At 36.5% G+C, this 19,409-nt stretch overlaps 1 protein-coding gene and 1 long non-coding RNA gene across 4 annotated transcripts; one reads left to right on the top strand and one right to left on the bottom strand.

Moving 5' to 3' along the window:
* Positions 1-1,408: 1,408 nt before the first annotated feature.
* LOC128549493 (uncharacterized) lies at positions 1,409-3,485 on the bottom strand. The gene has a single exon (XM_053526209.1). The coding sequence runs from the start codon at positions 3,446-3,448 to the stop codon at positions 1,409-1,411; it is 2,040 nt and encodes a 679-aa protein (XP_053382184.1). The 5' UTR covers positions 3,449-3,485.
* A 1,867-nt stretch (positions 3,486-5,352) lies between these two features.
* On the top strand, positions 5,353-18,949 carry LOC128555179 (uncharacterized). 3 transcript variants are annotated; one of them, XR_008369858.1, is made up of 3 exons: positions 5,353-5,718; positions 15,623-15,739; positions 18,374-18,949. It is a non-coding gene; the product is annotated as an uncharacterized LOC128555179 (long non-coding RNA). The 3 variants fall into 3 exon arrangements; XR_008369859.1 differs by lacking the exon at positions 5,353-5,718 and adding an exon at positions 5,781-5,940; XR_008369860.1 differs by lacking the exon at positions 5,353-5,718 and adding an exon at positions 9,340-9,463.
* Positions 18,950-19,409: the final 460 nt, after the last annotated feature.

A 19,409-nucleotide genomic window follows, 5' to 3' on the forward strand; every position in this document is an offset into this window, starting at 1 on the left:
TTTACGGGCTTTCATATCTGGGATCTTTGAACAGTCATTGGCATGGTGATTTTCTTTGCAGTAAATACACTGTTTTTGATCACTGCGCGTAATGTATGCTAGTTTCTGTCTATTTCCAGTTTTAGATTTGGATTGTGCAGTCATGAAAAAAGACGCTGTGGGTCCATAGTAATCTGCTCTTGGGCATTTCCCACTTCCATGATATTGAACTTGCGGTATAAAGCTTTCTGTATTTCTTCCAACTGCCAATTGTCACTACCATGTTGTCGCACTAAATTCTTGCATACGTTCGAGGGAAGTTTATCCATATTCCCTGGCACTAATAGGCTTCCGTACATACTCTGACACTGTAAGCCTCTAATTTGTCTATGTAGTTTTTCATGCTCTGAAGTGTATTACTTGGGGCTGGTAGATTAAACAAAGCTTGTATGTATGCATGAATTATTTTAACAGACTGTCCAAATCTCTCTTTCAACAAATGAACTGCTTGAATGTAGTTTGTGTGTGTAAAGGCAAATCCTTGAATGACTTGGGCTGCACTGCCTTCAAGCTGTGTCTTCAAATAGCTAAACTTCTGTACTTCACTTATGTTTGGATTTAAATGAACTGTGGATTCTTAAGAGTCCTAAAAACTTTGCCACTTAAGGATATCACCACTGAATACCGGAAGTGATAATTTTGGAAGTCTCTGATAATGTGAAGCATTTGAAAAAGATCTACTCACATTTTGGCTTGTAACTTGATTTACCTCTGATTCTGTTGTTTCTGTTGTCGTCTCGGCTTTGGGTCATCTGCTGGACGTCTTCAGTGGTCACATTTTTGGTAAAGTCCTTGAAATATCGTAATTTGACTTCAATATTCAAACAGAACTCCTCTGCGCTCACAATTTCATCTTCAATCTCCGTCATTTCTGTAGCTTCTAAAATCTTCTCATTGAGTGATTTGATTACTTTTAGCTTCTCGATATTGCATCGATAATCATGTTGAACTCTATTCAATTCGATTCTCCTTCGCGGCTTGGATTTTTGCTAACTGATTCGAAATAACACTGTAATGTCCCTCTCAGATCAAACGCAACTTCTCTATCTTCATGTTTATTTCATCACGGCACCAATGTGAGCTGGGTACGGGACACTTACCGGTACAACTAAAATTGAATGTACAACACATTGTGTGTGTTTTATACTTAATTCTATTACTGTCTTGTAACTACTATACATGTATACAAAAACATTAATTGGGTATGACGTACGTAACGTAATTTAGACATTGGCGTCTAAGTACTTCACATTAACGTTATATACAAGTTAGCGCATTATTTCCAACATAAAATATGCTTTGCTATTGCAGGTTGAAAACAAAATTTTGACCCACAAGTAAAGGTGATAGGTAGATTTAGATTAAAATCTCATGATTGCGCTCCCACTAAGTTTGCTAAAAGTCTACAGATGTGGACTTTTGCTGCGTTATTTCTTTCTCTGACTCTCAATGAAATCATGTAGCAGTATAAAGCGTTGTTAGGCTGGTTCTCCTGTTCCAGGCACTGGCCTAGAAGATTCAAGGCTGTCTCCCTGTGACCAACGTTCATCTCTATTCCAATTGTTCTAGAGAGATTAGCAAGTGCTTGCTGCTGATCATCAAACCTCTGAAGGTGTCTGTAGGTTTTGTATTGTAGGAAATAGAGGTAAGGTAGAGAGTCTACAACTGCCCAGTCCATCCAGTATTCATAAAATTCATCTCTATACTGCAAGTCCTCTTGAGTTGAACGGAACATTTCATACTGCAGTTCCCGAGGAACACAATGAATCTCGGCAGGGATGAATTTGATGCACAATGCACAGACACTTTTTACAGCTTCTTCATTTTGATGATATGCAGCTATTCGAGGCAATACACGTACTGTACCTTTAAAAGCATAGCCAGCGCACACAGGTTCAACCTTGTTGAAGTCATAATGTCCCTTTGTATTTCTTAAAATGAATTCTGTTTCTACCATTTTCCCCACACTGTAGAACACAGATGCAAGTTTCAGTCTGCCAGAAGCAACATCAGAATTCAAACCTTCAGATAACCAGTCTAGGGCTTCTTGAGGTATGGTGTTGTTTTCATGAATACTTATAGAGGCTATTATGGTTCCCAATGTTGAGTAGACCAGTGGTGCTAGGAGACTGCTTGCTCTCTGTTCTAATCTACTTCCTTCTCTATAAAATCTCTCGTAATTTGTTTTTACTATGAGCAAGTTCTGTAGAGTTGTTACAGGATTGTTTTGAATTGTTCTTGATAGCATTTCATTAATACACCTAGAGATTACTGCAACTGTGCTCATTAATAGTCCTCCTGAAATCCTGAGACAAATTCTCTGTTTAGAATGAATATTTTCTGGTATCTGATATAACCTGTTCAGTTTGATCTGTAATCTTTGACCAAGTTCATCAATCTGAATCCCAAGCAATGCTTGACCTTCACTTTGTATTAAGTGAAACATCCTTTCTAGCAACAAAGCTTTGACTTCAGGTGAAAACTGGCCTGCCATCAGGTTATTTTCTGGTATAATGAAATGTGGGCAGTTTTCTTGTTGTAAACAGTTGTATAGTACATGTAAACAACATGATAAACATGTAAATAAATTACTTTCCTGCCAAGCATTTACATGTGTGTTTTCAATACAATGTAACAGAACTGTTTTACACATAAAACTTGTTATTTTACCTTCACCAGCATGATGAAGGAATGTTTTCAGAATCATTTTCATCAACACATAGCAGCGTATTTGTGTAATGTTTAAACTAAACATTAAACATCTCTCTGCTTGTGAGGTAGAAATTCTCCATTCAAGCTCTGGACTCTGGCTAACTTTACTTCCAACAGGAACAACAAAACATCCATTATTTTCTGCAAATCTTTTCATGTCTGCAGTGGGCCAACGTCCTATTCCTTGTCTGTCCAACCAGGCTCTTGCTTCATAGGGCCATGACTTACAGTGGAAAGCAAGAACATTGTCACTCTCTACTACACCAGGTATTCCCAGCTTAACCATTGATGGACCATGTTTTACCATACCTGCAGGCATTATACCTCTATCAAGAGTATTCTTTAACAACAACCTCCCACTTGAATCTCTAACATGGTCCTCATCTAGAACATGTGTAGCAGGAAGAGGTATATCACTGTAGATCTGTTGTAGATGACAGTAACCGGGTGATGTAGTATTGTTCTGGATCATCAGTAGATTACTGAAGCCAAGTTTCCATTCTGCATAGTCCTGTATCACATTATAATTATGATAACATTTTAGATAGTCTGTATCTGAATTAATTCCTTTTGTAGTTGTGCCCTCAGAAGAACTGCCAAACATGTAAGCGGATGTCCTGTTCATAGGCCCCAATGTAATTGTCATCATAGTTTCTTCTAGTAGGATTGCTCTTCTTGTCTTGAGTGTCATTTCCATATTCACATTTATATCATCAAGGCCCTCAGACAGTCTCAGAGACAGGTTCTGGTGGTAGTCGGGAACATGATACATACTGCAAGAAATGATTCAGAATGTAATTATCAACTATTAAAATGTCTATATGCCATATGTTAGGCCTTATTTTCATTGCAAACATTCAGTTATTTTTGTATTAACTTGAACTCCTCTATGTTCAATAAAAGCTTAAAGCAACCTTTAATGTTATACGTACTGTATTTTCAGCACTATGAAATGTTTAAGAGACTGTGTAAAAATTGAAATTAGAATGAACTGGATCTTTCATAATTATATGTATCATTTATCTGACTTTTATTATTATTATTATTATTTTTAAGCAATATTTTCTATCGGTATTCATACTTACATGACTGAATAAGTTGTTACAATTTCCTCAATTTAAAGAATAACATTTTGCTGTACTTTGTCATTAAGAAATACTGGTTTCTTGTAGGAAGTAAACCCCTTGTGGTTTTGAGGTCAACAGGGGAAGAAATCGTATTTATATGCATGTTTTATTTATGAGTTTTTTCTTGTGTACTGTCCCTTGACCTCTACCCAAAGCGGCATTACATTTCCATTTTTATATGCTTCAAGCAGCTTGTGAAAAGGGAAGTATTAGGGACTATCTAGGGCAGGTACGCAGGCAACATAGGACGTCCACAAAATCTGTCCATTTCCCAGCTAGAGCAGTTCTTATCCAGTGCTCACCAAACTTTGTCACAGAGTTTATGGGCATAATGTTTTGTCCGGATTGAATTGTATCAACTCTGTGTTCTCAAGTTATTGCCTGTAAACCTTTACCCTGCTAAATTTCTAAAACTGACTAGTCTGTCATTCAATTTGGACAGTACCAGTCGTTACTAGGAGGGGTGTTAGCTGAAAATTAACTGACTGAAAAGCGAACAGTGCAGACCATGGTCACCTTGCACGGACCTGCAGACTGATATTGGTCTGCGCTGGTCACAAAGGCAGAATCACTTGCCATCAGCAGGCTAAAGGTTAATTACTCAAAACTGCACAAGTTATGTTTCAGCTCTGAAACTTGAGTAGTTCTTTTCCTGTACTCACCAAATTTGGTTAGAAAAGTAGAAAGTCAATTACTGTGACAGGCATATATTGAGAGTTTGGTACTGTTGTTTCCAAATTTTTACCTTGAAAAAAAGCTGTTAGTTTTGCCTCGGCATTGAAGTCACATTCACTTTTGCTTTCGGGCTATTCTAATGGCAGGCTTCGCAATTTTTAGCTCACTCTTAAGTAGCATATGGAGAGCTATCCTACTCTCCCAGGTATCCCAGTCTGCATTGGTGTCCTCAGCTTTGTTAAAGCTTGGATGAACTTTCACTATATATAATTACTTGATGAATTTGCTTTATACTTTCAATAACTTTGAAAGACATTATAACCGACCAGATGCTTGTCTCATTGATGACACAATAGAAAATCACAATATGGTATTCTTCAGTAAAATTGCTATTATTACTTTTCACTTTATATAAATTGCCACTTAGTAGTTTGTGCTATTGACTGGTCAGTAGTGTAACACAAGTTTGGTTGGCAAGTTTAAAAAGAATGAGGGCAAAAAGCTTTACTTTGTTCTGATCTTCGACAAATAGTTTTGACTTTTGACTGCATGGAGATCAACTTTACACGACTCCTTTTGTAAATTGCCAGTCAATAGTTCCATGCTATATTCAGTGCAGGTTTTGTGAAAACATAAAAATAGATCTGTAAAATTTATTTCATAGGGAATTCCTTTAAAAAAAATATTTTCTCAAACGATAAGGCTTAGAGCTTAGATATTTAGTATGTGGCATGCTCTAGAGGTTCTCTACCAAGATTGTTCACATCATGACCCTGGGGTCAATATATGCCACACCCAAGTGTTCCCTTGTTTTACACCCTCACCTGGTCATCAAGAAAATAGTTGAGCAAGAAACAACTAAACAAGTGGTCATTACTGACAGTATTTATAGAGCAGTTAAAATTTTGTATATTATAGCAATGCAAATAACAGTAAATGTCTATTTCAGACTGGTGAGTGTATGACTAGTCATTTACACCAAGAAATGAGACTTCTTTACAAGTTCATGGCTGGCTTTGTTCTAATGTGTGCAATCACATGAGTCTTGTCCGTCACAATGGTAAAGTTGAAAATCGCTAAATATGGTGATAACCCTCCAGCTGCCTGAATGGGAGTGAGAACATACTTTAGACATTCCATCAGAAGTAGTCTCTGTATTGTTCAAGTGAGTACATGTATTTTATTTTAGGTAACTCTATATATTTTAAACTGTTTTCTAAATTACACTAAGTCTTAAAAATGAGAGCTACAGTCGAATTGCATAGAAATAACTTTTTAATAAGCTATATTTTGTTGCCAGTAATATTGTCCAACAGTAACTGTTAGCAGCGGATGAGGAAGTTATATATAAGAGCTGCGATGCGCGATTTTGGACCTTCGGACAAAAGTTTGACATTTTGAGTTTTTACTGGATCTGTAAAATAGAGTACTCGGATCAATAGTCTTTGTTTTATGAATTTTGATCCTTATTAGCAAATCCCTTACAGAAGCAAGCCTCTGTGGCGTACATGCTGCGTATTTGCTGTGTATATGCCGCGAACACAGTAGTACGCCAGAGGAGTACATTTTACATACACCGCATGCCGCGTACATGCCGTGTACTCTTTCGACGAGTACACAGCATGTACGCAGGAGGTCACTAGTACACTTCAAGTACGCAGCACAGACTCTGAAAATTTAAGGAGTACACTGCATGTACGCAGGAGGGACTTGTACAAGAAAATAGTACACTGCATGTACACCGCAGATAATTTGAAATTTGTGCAGTACACTTCATATACACGGGAAAGACTTGTACAATTTCTTTTGGCATTTATACTTAGTTTTTTTTTATAAGTTAAAGTCTGAAGTAAACTTCATATACAAGGGAGGGACTTCATGCAGGAAGGATTTGTACATTTTTTTTTTTTTGGAAGCAAGAACTTGATTTCCAAGTACCTTTATCTTAATAGCATAGAATAGTTCAGATTACCGGTATTCTGAACAATAAAAATTTGCCAAACTATTTGCAATGTTCATTTGTGAAGCTTACATCTTAGTGTAAAAATATATTCTTTTTCATTTTGAATTAATCCTGGAGCTTTCTAACTTGGATAATTGAAAAGCCTTATTTGAACTTCGATGCATTACATTTTGTAATACATGAAATAATTACCAAGATAATGCCTCAACAGCGCCCGAATGAGAAGAATTAATAGCTCTCACTGTTATTTGAATACTCTTAAGCAAAACACCACTCTATCATGTTTTATAAAGGCTTTAATGCTCATTATGTTAACTCATTAAGGCCTCACCAAATTAAAAAGTTGTTTATCGGATTTGCCGCTCGTATATTTTCAGAACGTTTTTGGCTAATTGCGCTTGCCCCATTGGAAAAAATCAATCCAAAATTTTTTGGTGCGCTACTTTTTAAGGACGTAAAAGTGTATAAACGCTTATATAATTCCAGTCCTAGATTGTTCTCAGATGGATTTTAATCAAAATAAATACATACTACGCACACATCGTCTATAATAAATCATAACACTTATATTTAGTTGCATTAAAGTTGTTTCCCCTTGATGCAGTTACGCCATTTTCTTCAAATGTTTACCAAATTACGTGCTACAAAAATTGATTTATTTCATTGAAAAGTGGATGGAGAAAAGCATACTAATTTATTTGATAACATCAATCTACATTATTTTGGTAAGGGTAAATACTTATTGATGCATGTCACTTATCTTTTTTCTGTTTTTTTCTGTCCAAATGATCAGCATTTGCATACGAAAGTTGGTGGGGTAAGGAATTTACATTATCACAGCAGTTTCGCCACAAGAGTACACAGCATGTATGCAGCAGGAGTACACAGCATGTACGCCGCAGGACTCGGGCCAGGAGTACACAGCATGTACGCCGCAGGAGTACACAGCATGTACGCCGCAGGAGTACACAGCATGTACGCCGCAGGGGTAGTACACCGCAGGCTCATTTGCATGTGAAAAGTGTATGTGCCGCGTACATGCTGCGTACTATTTCTCGCATACTAAATTCCTCCAGCGTACATCCTGTGTACTATGTAGTCCACAGCATGTACGCAGCAAGTAGTACGCGGCAGAGCTCATTTGCATGTCAAAAGTGTACTACAAACGTACTATCGGTGTATGTGCGGTGTATATCCTGTGTACTATTGATTTCAGTACACATCATGTACGCATCATATACGCTGTATGTACACAGCAAGAGTACGCAGCAGGCCTTTTTCTTCTGTAAGGGATATATGGTGATGTTAGTTGCAACATGTTTCTGAAATTTGGACATGTTTGATGTTGTTTTGATGTTGTTATGGTGTTGCTTTGACATTCTGCTGACAGTCAACTGTAATAAACATTGTTCTTTATCAAGGATGTTAAATTATCACAAAAAGCCTTGTATACCTATATATAGCATAACCATCATTGATAACAGATCTATAATTTCATTAAAACTATATTCAGTAGTTTACAAACACATTGTGATGTCTTTTTGGAAGTCCACCAGGCGGTCTTTAAAACATGTCTGTTTTCCGCTTCTGATCAACCATTTCAAGGTGATTAAAAATAAAGAACCTACCTTTTTATACACCGGTCTCTGAAAGAGCGGGCTGTATTATGTGAACACCTGTGGTGGGCAGTGGTCCAAAGCATGTCCGCTCTCTAAGTCAAACAGTGTTTATCCTATCCTCACTAAACTTGCTGACAATGTTTGTGGGCATAATATCTTGGCCGAGTTCATTAACCAGCCAAATCGCCCCAGGCACTCTTAGATTATGGCCCTTGAATTACTCGAAAAACTGCAAATTTAGCCTTGTCCGCTCTCTAAGTCGAACAGTTTTCATCCGAACTTCACCAAACTTGCTGACAATGTTTGTGGGCAAAATATCTCAGCCAGTTTAGATAACTATCCAAATCGCCTCAGGCACTCTTGGGTTATTGCCCATGAATTAGGCTAAGTTTGATGACGGGTGTATTTTGTGACAGTCTGGCACTCTTCTTAGAATATAGTAAACATAAAATAAACATCAAGAGTTCAGATTGTTTCAAGCATTTGAGAGCTAGTCAGGGTGTCAAACAAGAGTGAGATTCATTTATGATCTGAAGTGTGCATTTTCATTTAGTTATACAGATTTTAAATTTTAAAAAAGAATTATGTTGATGGCAGTTCGACACAGTTTCTTAATTCAAAATCTTAAAAATTTCTGTCACAAGAAAATATATAACATAAGTGTATAATTGTATGTTTAGTACATGCAGCCATTACCGAAGGATTGTGCAGTTTTCCTGCCAAAAATATGTACAAAAATGTTCGTTTCTGAGGTTCCAGCACAAACTCTGACACAATATTTCTTCCTCTTTACAGGACAGACTTTACCAAACTGCAACACAGTATTACCTTCCCTTTATTATACCCCCACCAAACATGTTTGGGGAGGGGGGCTATATAGGAGTCAGTTTTGTCGCGTCACGTCCAGTCGCATCCCGAAATCTATATCTCAATTATTACTAAATGGATTTGATTCAAACTTAAAATAGATGTTCCACCTTATCACCCACATCATGTGACACAAGGTGCATAACTCTGACACCAATTTTTCATGAGTTATGCCCCCTTTTACTTAGAATTTAATGTTAATTTTGATGCATTTTCACTATATCTCAGTTATTACTAAACGGATTTGATTCAAACTTAAAACAGATGTTTCACCTTATCACCCAAATACTTCTTTGAATCAATAATAGCTAGAACCTTGATATTTGTCTGTAATGTCTACCATAATTTTTCAAATTATTGCCTTAGGTTCAAAAGTGTGTGTGACATGTGTATAATATAGGCTAACAAAGAAGAAACCTAACTCTGTACTTATACAAACACACTTGAAGCTTTGTACACAGGTGAGTGCTTTAGGGTCAATGACCCTCTTGTTTAATGTTGTTAGTATTTTCTACATGGGGAAGGAATGAATTCATGATTGAAAATCTGGGAAATTAAAAGTGGTAATTTGAAAATTGGACCCGGTTTGGTTAGCCGTTACCTGTGTATGAAACAGAAAGTAAAAGGATAAAAATTTGTGTTGTTACAAACTTTCTATCAGATAATTTGTTTTTAATGTTAATGGTGTTTTTAGCTCCACTATTTTGACTTTATCAAAAATTTTAACAAAAAATTCTAATTTAAAAAGGGGCATAATTCTGTCAAAATTCAAATCAGAGTTATGGGGATTGTTTCTCCTGGTGTAGACTTTGATGGTAAATAGGTATTTTAAGTTTCAAGTCAAAAGCTTTGATAGTAACAGAGATATTTGACTTTATCAAAAACTTCAAAAACTTTAACCATAAAAGCAAAATAGATCTCGAGTTATGGAACCTGTTCAGTGTAAGTCAGTTTATCACAGTGAATAAGTGTGTGAAGTTTCAATCCATTCCCACAAGTGGATATTAAGATACCAGCTTACATACAAAAACTTAACCAAATTGGGACGCACAGGGGAGACCAATAATTCTAAAAATATTAAATCTAAGTTAAAAAGGGGCATAATTCTGTCAAAATTCAAATCAGAGTTATGGGAATTGTGTCTCCTGGTGTAGACTTTGATAGCAAATAATTATTTTGAGTTTCAAGTCAAAAGCTTTAATAGTAACAGAGATATTTGACTTTATCAAATTTTTTGAAAAAATTCTAAGTTATAAAGGGGCATAATTCTGTCAAAATTCAAATCAGAGTTATGGGGATTGTTTCTCCTGGTGTAGACTTTGACGATAAATAAGTATTTTAAGTTTCAAGTCAATAGCTTCGATAGTAACAGAGATATTTGACTTTAGCAAAAACTTTAACCAAAAATTCTAAGTTAAAAAGGGGCATAATTCTGTCAAAATTCAATCAGAATTATATCTAATTTTGACACGGTACTAACTGCATAATTGTCACATGTCTACATGTATTCAAAATTTAATAAAGGCGTTAAGCAAACAAGTTTAAAGCTAGCAGACTGTTATTGATTTTTAGCTCGACTATTCGAAGAATAAGTAGAGCTATCCTACTCACCACGGCGTCGGCGTCGGTGTCGGCGTCGGCATCGGCGTCACACCCTGGTTAAGTTTTTCGTACCAGTCCACATTTTGACAAAGTCTTTTGAGATAAAGCTTTGAAACTTTCAACACTTGTTTACCATCACCATGTCCAGTTATAGGCAAGAGTACATAACTCTGTCAAGCGTTTTGACTGAATTATGGCCCCTTTTGACTTAGAAATCTTGGTTAAGTTTTTCGTACCAGTTCATATTTTGACAAAGTCTTTTGAGATAAAGCTTTGAAACTTTCAGCACTTGTTTACCATCACCATGTTCAGTTGTAGGCAAGAGTACATAACTCCATCAAGCATTTTGGTTGAACTATGGCCCCTTTTTGACTTAGAAATCTTGGTTAAGTTTTTCGTACCAGTCCACATTTTGACAAAGTCTTTTGAGATAAAGCTTTGAAACTTTCAACACTTGTTTACCATCACAATGTCCAGTTGTAGGCAAGAGTACATAACTCCATCAAGCATTTTGACTGAATTATGGCCCCTTTAGACTTAGAAATCTAGGTTAAGTTTTCCATACCAGTTTATATTTTGTGTAAAGTGTTTGACATATGGCTTTGAAACTTTTATATCTTGTTCAGTATAATAGTCTCTATCAATAGGCAAGAGTACGTAACTCTCTCATCTTTTTTGGCTGAATTATGGCCCTTTTTGAACTTGGAAATTGGTTCTGTTTTGTAAATGTCCATGTTTTGTCAAGACTATTTGACATATGGCTTTTAAACTTTAAACACTTGTTTATCATTATGATTTCCATCTGTAGGCAAGAGTACATAACTCTGACAATTATTTTGACTGAATTATGGCCCTTTTTGGACTTTGAGTTTTGTTCAATTTTTCTTACAAGTCAGCGTTTTGTCAAAACTGTTTGAACTGTGGCTTTGAAACTTTTAACACTAGTTTATCAACATGATTTCCATCTGTAGGCAAGAGTACATAACTCTGTCAACTATTTTGACTGAATTATGGCCCTTTTTGGACTTAGAAATTAGTTAAATTTTTCATATAAGTCCATGTTCTGCCTAACATATAACTTAACATATTTGCCATCATGGTCACACATTGCCATTTAGTGCAAGACTAATCGAAATCCACAAATACAGGAACATTTTTTGTTTAATCCATTTTTTTGTTTAGTCTGAAAATCTATGGAAATATTTTGACCCCATTCTTCAATCAATTCTTCGAATAGTCGAGCGCGCTGTCATCCGACAGCTCTTGTTTGTCATAGTTGTCATGGCAAAGGTGTTAAAGTACACAGGTACATGCAGTTTTAACGCTGGTTATGATCAAATTAAATAACATCCGCAGACTCGTTTGTCTGTTTGTTTGTTTTTTTTCAATTCCCATAACTCTGATTTAAATTTTGACAGAGTTTTGTCCCTTTTTAACTTGGAATCTTTTTTACTGGCAAAGCTCTAATTCAGAGTCAAGCACTGAGAAAAGTTGAGCGCGCTGTTGTTAAAATTATGGCCCCTGAAATAGTCCAAAATGCACATTTTCACCTTACCTAGCCCAAAAAGTATTTGATGTAAATTCATGAAACTTTGCTCGAGTCTTTATCATGATGTGACCAGTTCCACACTTAGCATTGTTCTTGGAAAATCTTAGCGCTTATTACAGAGTTATGGCCCTTGAAATAGTCAAAATAGCGGATTTTTTGTTTGTGATGCTCATAGGTCAAAAAGTATATGGCCTAGAATAATGAATCCTTTTCATAAAATGTTTGTTGAGGCTATACCACCTTAAGACTGCAAACATTTGAATTATAGCCCCTTATTTGTGACAAATGTACCAGTGGGGGCACACCCAGGGTGTCCTACAGACATTCTAGTTGATAAAGTCAAATATCTCTGTTACTATCAAAGCTATTGACTTGAAACTTAAAATACTTATTTACTATCAAAGTCTACACTAGGAGAAACAATCGCCATAACTCTGATTTGAATTTTGACAGAATTATGCCCCTTTTACACTTAGATTTGATATTTTTAGAATTATTGGACTCCCCTGTGCGTACCGATTTGGTTAAGTTTTTGTATGTAAGCTGGTATCTTAGTATCCACTTGTGGGAATGGATTGAAACTTCACACACTTATTCACTGTGATAAACTGACTTACACTGCACAGGTTCCATAACTCGAGATCTATTTTGCTTTAATTCCATGTATAACAACTTGGTGACCTTGACCTTGGGTATAATGGGCCCAGCCCCTGCACGTACTTTGTTTGAATACTGTGAAGTAAGCTTGAACTGCATGGTGTATCCCTACATAAAATTCATACAGTACTCAAGTACTGAAAAAGTACATCACTAAAATGTAAAATTTAGTACATACATCAATAAAAGATGTACAAGTAAGTATTAAGGAACATTCTAAAACTAAAACACTGGGACCCTTAAAGTGTGAACATCAAGCTTTATTTACAAAGGAATTTGCAAACAGTTGATAACATGATTAAATCAAAATCACATTACGATTTAGAACTTTGAATAAATTAACTGAATTTCTAGATAAAATACAGTCAAAATACTGCAATAAAAATCAATCAGCTGAAATGCCATACATCATGTCTCATCCATGCAGGTTTATAGGCCTATCTCTTCTCTGCCTCCACAATGGTTCTTCCTGTCTCTGACTTTGACTTTCTAACTGACTGGTTCTTTGTCTCAGTTCAACTAGGTCCTTACTTTTCAGACAGTGGGATCCTGTCGACATGCAGAAATGACTGAGGTTCTGCTACTACTATCTGAGGGTCATTGGTTTAAGTCCCTGTCTGGCTGCACAGTTTTCTCACCCTGTGACATTTGGCGCCAAACGAGGGACCATGACAGCATTACACTGGTTTGTCTCTGACGCCTGTAATTGCTTATATATATTATGTACCCGCTGAAATTTGAGGACAAATTTCATATTGGCGGGGAAATATGACATGGTATAGAACTTGAATATTAAAACTTGGAGAAAGTGTGTAGGCGCCCTGGTAGCTCAGTCGGTATAGCATCCGAACGGTATTCCAAGGCCCTGGGTTTGAGTCCCAGTATGGCTGCACATTTTCTTGCCCTTTGACGTATACCAACTCTTTACAACAATACATTGCAAAGAAAACACAAAATGTGTAATTAACTTACTTTAAATCATGTAACAAATATTTTGAAAGATATTCACAACTAGCTGTTTATCAGTATGTAAACACATTAAAAAGAAAGTTTATTTATAACTGAAATGACCAGTTAGAAACAAAGAAATGTGCGGGTATTCTTAGGGAAATAAAAGGGGTTTGGTATTAATTAATATTTGTATTATTAATTTAAAATCTCTCTCTCTGTCTCTCTCAAAATTGGTAAAGTTGCCAAAGAAAACACAAAGCTGCCCGGAGTTCTACATGAAGGTTGCAGCCATATATTGAACAAGAGCTCGTCGAACATGAAATGCCCCCCTTGATACATTCAGTAATTGCACAAGGAACAAAAATTATTTGCTCACTGTAAACAAAAGTTCTACTGTTCTGGTTCAATGTGACATTGACCTTTGACCTATTGACCTCAAAATCAACAGGGGTCATCTGCTGGTCATGATCAACTTCCCTATTAAGTTTAGTGATCCTAGGCCCAAGCGTTCTCAAGGTATCATCCGGAAAGGGTTTAACTGTTCTGGGTCAATGTGACCTTGACCTTTAGCCTACAGACCTCAAAATCTATAGGGGTCATCTACAGGTCATGACCAACCTCCGTGTCAAGTTTCATGATCCTAGGCCCAAGCGTTCTCAAGTTATTGTTTGGAAAGGGTTTAAATGTTCAGGGTCACTGTAACCTTGACCTTTGACCTACTGACCTTAAAATCAATAGGGGTCATCTGCTGGTCATGATGAACCTTTCTATCATCTTTCATGACCCTTGGCCCAAGCGTTCTCAAGTTATCGTCCAGAACCGTTTAACTGTTCCTGGCCAATCTGACCTTGAACTTTGACCAAATAACCTCAAAATCAATAGGGGTCATCTGCTGGTTATAATCAATCTCCCTATCAATTTTCTTGAGTTATCGCCCGGAAACTGTTTTACTGTTCCTGGTCACTGTGACCTTGACCTTTGACCTACTGACCTCAAAATCATTGGGGTCATCTGCTGGTCATGACCAACCTCCCTATTAACTTTCACGATCCTAGGCCCAAGCAATCTTGAGTTATCATCCAGAAACCGTTTAACTGTTCCGGGTCACTGTGACCTTGAACTTTGATATACTGACCTCAAAATAATAGGGGTCATCTGCTGGTCATGATCAACCTCCCTATCAACTTTCATGATCCTAGGCCTAAGCGTTTTTGAGTTATCATCCGGAAACCGTTTAACAGTTCAGGGTCACTGTGACCTTTCCCTTTGACATACATACCTCAAAATCAATAGGGGTCATCTGCAGGTGATGATCAACCTTCCTGTCAACTTTCATGATCCTAGGCCCAAGCGTTCTTGAGTTATCATCCAGATTGGTCTACATACAGATCGACTGACAGACAGACCGACCGACAGACCGACATCTGCAAAACAATATACCCCTCCTTCTTCGAAGGGGGGCATAATTACAGGTCTGTCCAAGTGTTCTACATGGATGTCAAAGTCTTATATTCAATTACAGGTCTGTCCAAGTGTTCTACATGGATGTCAAAGTCTTATATTCAATTACAGGTCTGTCCAAGTGTTCTACATTGATGTCAAAGTCTTATATTCAATTACAGGTCTGTCCAAGAGTTCTACATGAAGGTCGCACTTGTATTTGATGTTGCATGTCTGTTCTGTATGTTGGTCATGGCCCTATATTGAATTCCAGGTCTGTCCCAGATTTCTACATGGTAGTCACACTCGTATTTCATATTGCATATCTTTTCTCTATGTTGGTCATGGCCAATATATTGAATTACAGCTCTCACAGTCCAAGAGTTCTACTTGGGGTTCACAACCATATATTGTATTATAGGTCTGTCCGAGAGTACTACATGGGAAGTCACAACCAAGATCATACCGAAGTTGCAGTTCCACGAGTCATCCCAAGGGATTTAGCCTGACCTGAAAGATAAAGTGTCAGCTGATTCAGGTGAGTTTAGCAGGAATGTACTACTTTATTTTATAACTCAATTATTCGACCAGGCAGTGGAAACGGTTACGGTGTCATACCCCTATTAAGTTTTGCATGCAAATTCATATCTAAGACTTGTTAACAATTGTATATATTAGATTGAAACTTTACTCAATGCTTCCTAGTCACCAAACCTACTGAAATAAAAAAGGAGGTAACTCTTAGATGAATTATAAACAAATTATGGCAGTGTTTCAGATTAGAATGTTTATTTAAAAGTTTTGAGTGCAGCTATCAAACTGTATTATGGTAAAAAAAGAAGTACTGAAGCTGTACACAATGCTTCCCAACTATCAAACCTACTGAAATAAAACAGTAAAATAACTCCTGCTTGAACTTAATTCAAATTATGGTATTTTTAGCTCACCTGAGCACAAAGTGCTTGGGGTGAGCTATTGTGATTGCTCACCATCCAGCGTCTGTCTGGCGCCCACACTTTCCTTTAAACAACATTTCCTCCTAAACCACAAGGCTAATTTTAATGAAAGTTTGTAGGGATGTTCTTTGGATGGTCATCTTTAAAAATCGTTCAATGAATTGAATTCATTACAGAACTGTGGTTGCCATGGCAACCGAAAGGAAAAACTTTAAAAATCTTGTTCAAAACAAGAGGTCGTAGGGCTTTTATATTTGGTATGTAGCATCATCTAGTGGTCCTCTACCAAGATTGTCAAATTATCTCCCTAGGGTCAAGTATTACCCCGCCCTGGTGGTCACATGGTTTGCATAAACTTATATAGAGGGAAAAACCCTGATAATCTTCTTGTCCAAAACCACAGGGCCAAGGGCTTTTATATTTGGTATGTAGCATCATCTAGTGGTGCTCCACCAATATTGTTCAAATTATCCCCTTAAGGTCAAATATGGCCCCACCCTGGGGGTCACATGGTTTACATAAACTTATATAGGGAAAAACTTTGAAAATTTTCTTGTCAAAACCAAAGGGCCTAGGGCTCTGATATTTAATATAAAGCATCACCTAGTGGTCCTCTACTAAGATTGTTCAAATTATGCCCCTGGGGTCAAATATGGCCCCGCCCCATGGGGCACATAGTTTAAATAGAAAGTTTAAATGTACAGTGAAAAACCTTTAAAAATATTCTTGTCTTAAACCATAAGGCCCAGAGCTTAGATATTTAGTGTTATGCTGTAGTGGTTCTCTACCAAGATTGTTCAAACCATGACCCTGGGGTCAGTATAGGCCACGCCCAGTTGGTCCCTTGTTTTACATAGACTTATTTGTTTTTGAAGCAAAGGCAAAGAAATTTGGACCACAAACATAATTTTTGATACAGGTTTCAATATTCATCTCGAATAGCCTTAATCATGACCTGCTGACCTACTTTCTTGTTTTTGAAGGTAAAGCCTAGAAATTTGGACCACGTTTATAACTTTTGATACTGATTTCAATACTCTTCTTTAATATTCTTACCCTGAACTACATACTTTCTTGTTTTTGAAGCTACAGCAAAGAAATTTGGACAACCAGTTTAATTTTTAAACAAAGTTCAGTAGTTATGTTGAATAATCTTTACCATGAGCTACTCACCTAGTTTTTGTTAGTGAAGCTTAAAGTAAAGAAATTTGTTTAGCAAGCAACTTAACTCAGGTGAGCGATAAAGGGCCATTATGGCCCTCTTGTTTTTTAACATAGAAAATTCAGTAAAAGTGTTGTGTGCAACTTATTGTCAAGCTATATCTCAGTAACAATTACATATTGGATTGAAACATCACACACAACTTTTTCCTCATCAATTTAGAGAGCTCTTGTATTAATGATTTCAAGTTATTGCCCTTGTCTCACTTAGAAATTTTGGTTAAGGCTTACAAGCAAGTTATTAGTCCCCTACTGTGTAACACCTGAAGGGACCATAGATGCCCTCCGTCCATCCGTCTGTCTGTGTGCAAATCTAGATCCTGCAATTACTCAAAAAGTATTCAAGCTAGGTTCATAAAACTTGGTATGTGAATAGTGGGCAATATATAGATTATGCACATACATGACTAGCTTGTAGGTCAAGTGTCAAGGTTCCTACTGAAGGTCAAGTAAAAATTGTTTCTGCTCCATAACTTTTATATGCATTGATTGATTATCTTAGTGCTACGCAGAAATGTTCCCCAAGAAGAGACAAAGTTTCAACACATGACATATGCTTGTCAGTCAAGGGTCAAGGTCACTATTGAAAGTTTTTCATTGGTAGGGGACTTCTTTATTGTCACTGCAATACTCCATCACTTGTTAACACTGTCATAATAAGATTTAGATTTTAATAAAGTAAAATCAATAACTCAGTTATGTAGTCTTGCTAAGTTATGGCCCTTGTCCAGTTATGAAGTTTTGGAATTGCCGAGCACACTGTCTTATGGACAGCGCATGTTTAGTCTCAGAATAGTTGTTCTTTTCATGGGAATATTTTTTCATAGAGATAGGTTTTTATGCTTGCCCAATTTCAGAATAATGTAGTCCACAATTCTATTTATAACAGTTATTATTAAATTCTTTTAAAAAAGAAAACAACAACATACCTTTTACTTTTATTTGCATATACACTGGGTAACATGTTGTTTTTTAAAACTGTATCAATATTTCAGTTGTGTCTGTAACCAAGAAGTTTGTTTTTGGCCTGATTTCTAGAGATCTTCATGAAGAAATCGTCAACTATCAATTATGCAGCAAGGCAGAATATCCCGATCACACTTAGGAAGGAGGCGTTTCCTTGCACTGTCAACACCTGCACTGTCATTGTAGAATCTGCTACACAGTAATGCTGACACTGAGTGTTGCTTGACTGTAATTATCTGGAAAATTCAGACAGTTGATTGAAATAATTTATCAAATAGTAATTATAATAATAATGTATTTTTTTCAAGAGGCAACACAGTTGGACATGCCCAGTCTTCCCTGTGAGCCTCTGTAATATTTACATGTATACAGTTACAAGATTGACAATGTTTAAGAAAATATACAATGAGAGATTACATATAAAGGTAAACAATAACACAGTAAAGATATGTCATGAAATGATTAATAATTTTGAAGTGAACTGAATGAATACTAAAGACTCACAGGACTGTAACAGTTTTTTGCCCACGTAATGTACAGAAGATTTGTGTAGTGATGTTAAAGTTTTACATAAAATGGGATAAAAATTAAACACCTTGATAGTTTCTCTTTGTTCCTTTTAATAACATATTTCTTGATTCAAAAAACGTCATTTTATGGAAATAACATAATGCAGGTGATAAAACAAAACCGGCACTATTATGTTGTTTTAGACTTTGTAACGTCATGACGTACTTCCTGTTTATGGACGTAAAGTTCCCACACTTTGTTAGTACGCTACTATAAGAAAAAAGTGCTATAAGAATATCATTAATTTTGTTTGAATTTATTTTTACTATTATTTGTTGAATATGGTAATTGCAAGAAAAAGATTCAGTCACTGGCTGTAGGTGCAGATGGGAATATCTGGCTCTTGGGTAACTGTTAATGCGGCAACTTGGCTGAGCCTCGTTACTGCTTAAACAGTTACCCTCGAGCCAGATATTCCCATCTGCACCTACAACTAGTGAAAGAATCTTATAGAATGTACCTGCTCAGACATCTCTTACTTGTTCAGATTTTCAT

This window comes from Mercenaria mercenaria, chromosome 2 (assembly GCF_021730395.1).
Source record: "Mercenaria mercenaria strain notata chromosome 2, MADL_Memer_1, whole genome shotgun sequence".
Classification (NCBI taxonomy): domain Eukaryota; kingdom Metazoa; phylum Mollusca; class Bivalvia; order Venerida; family Veneridae; genus Mercenaria; species Mercenaria mercenaria.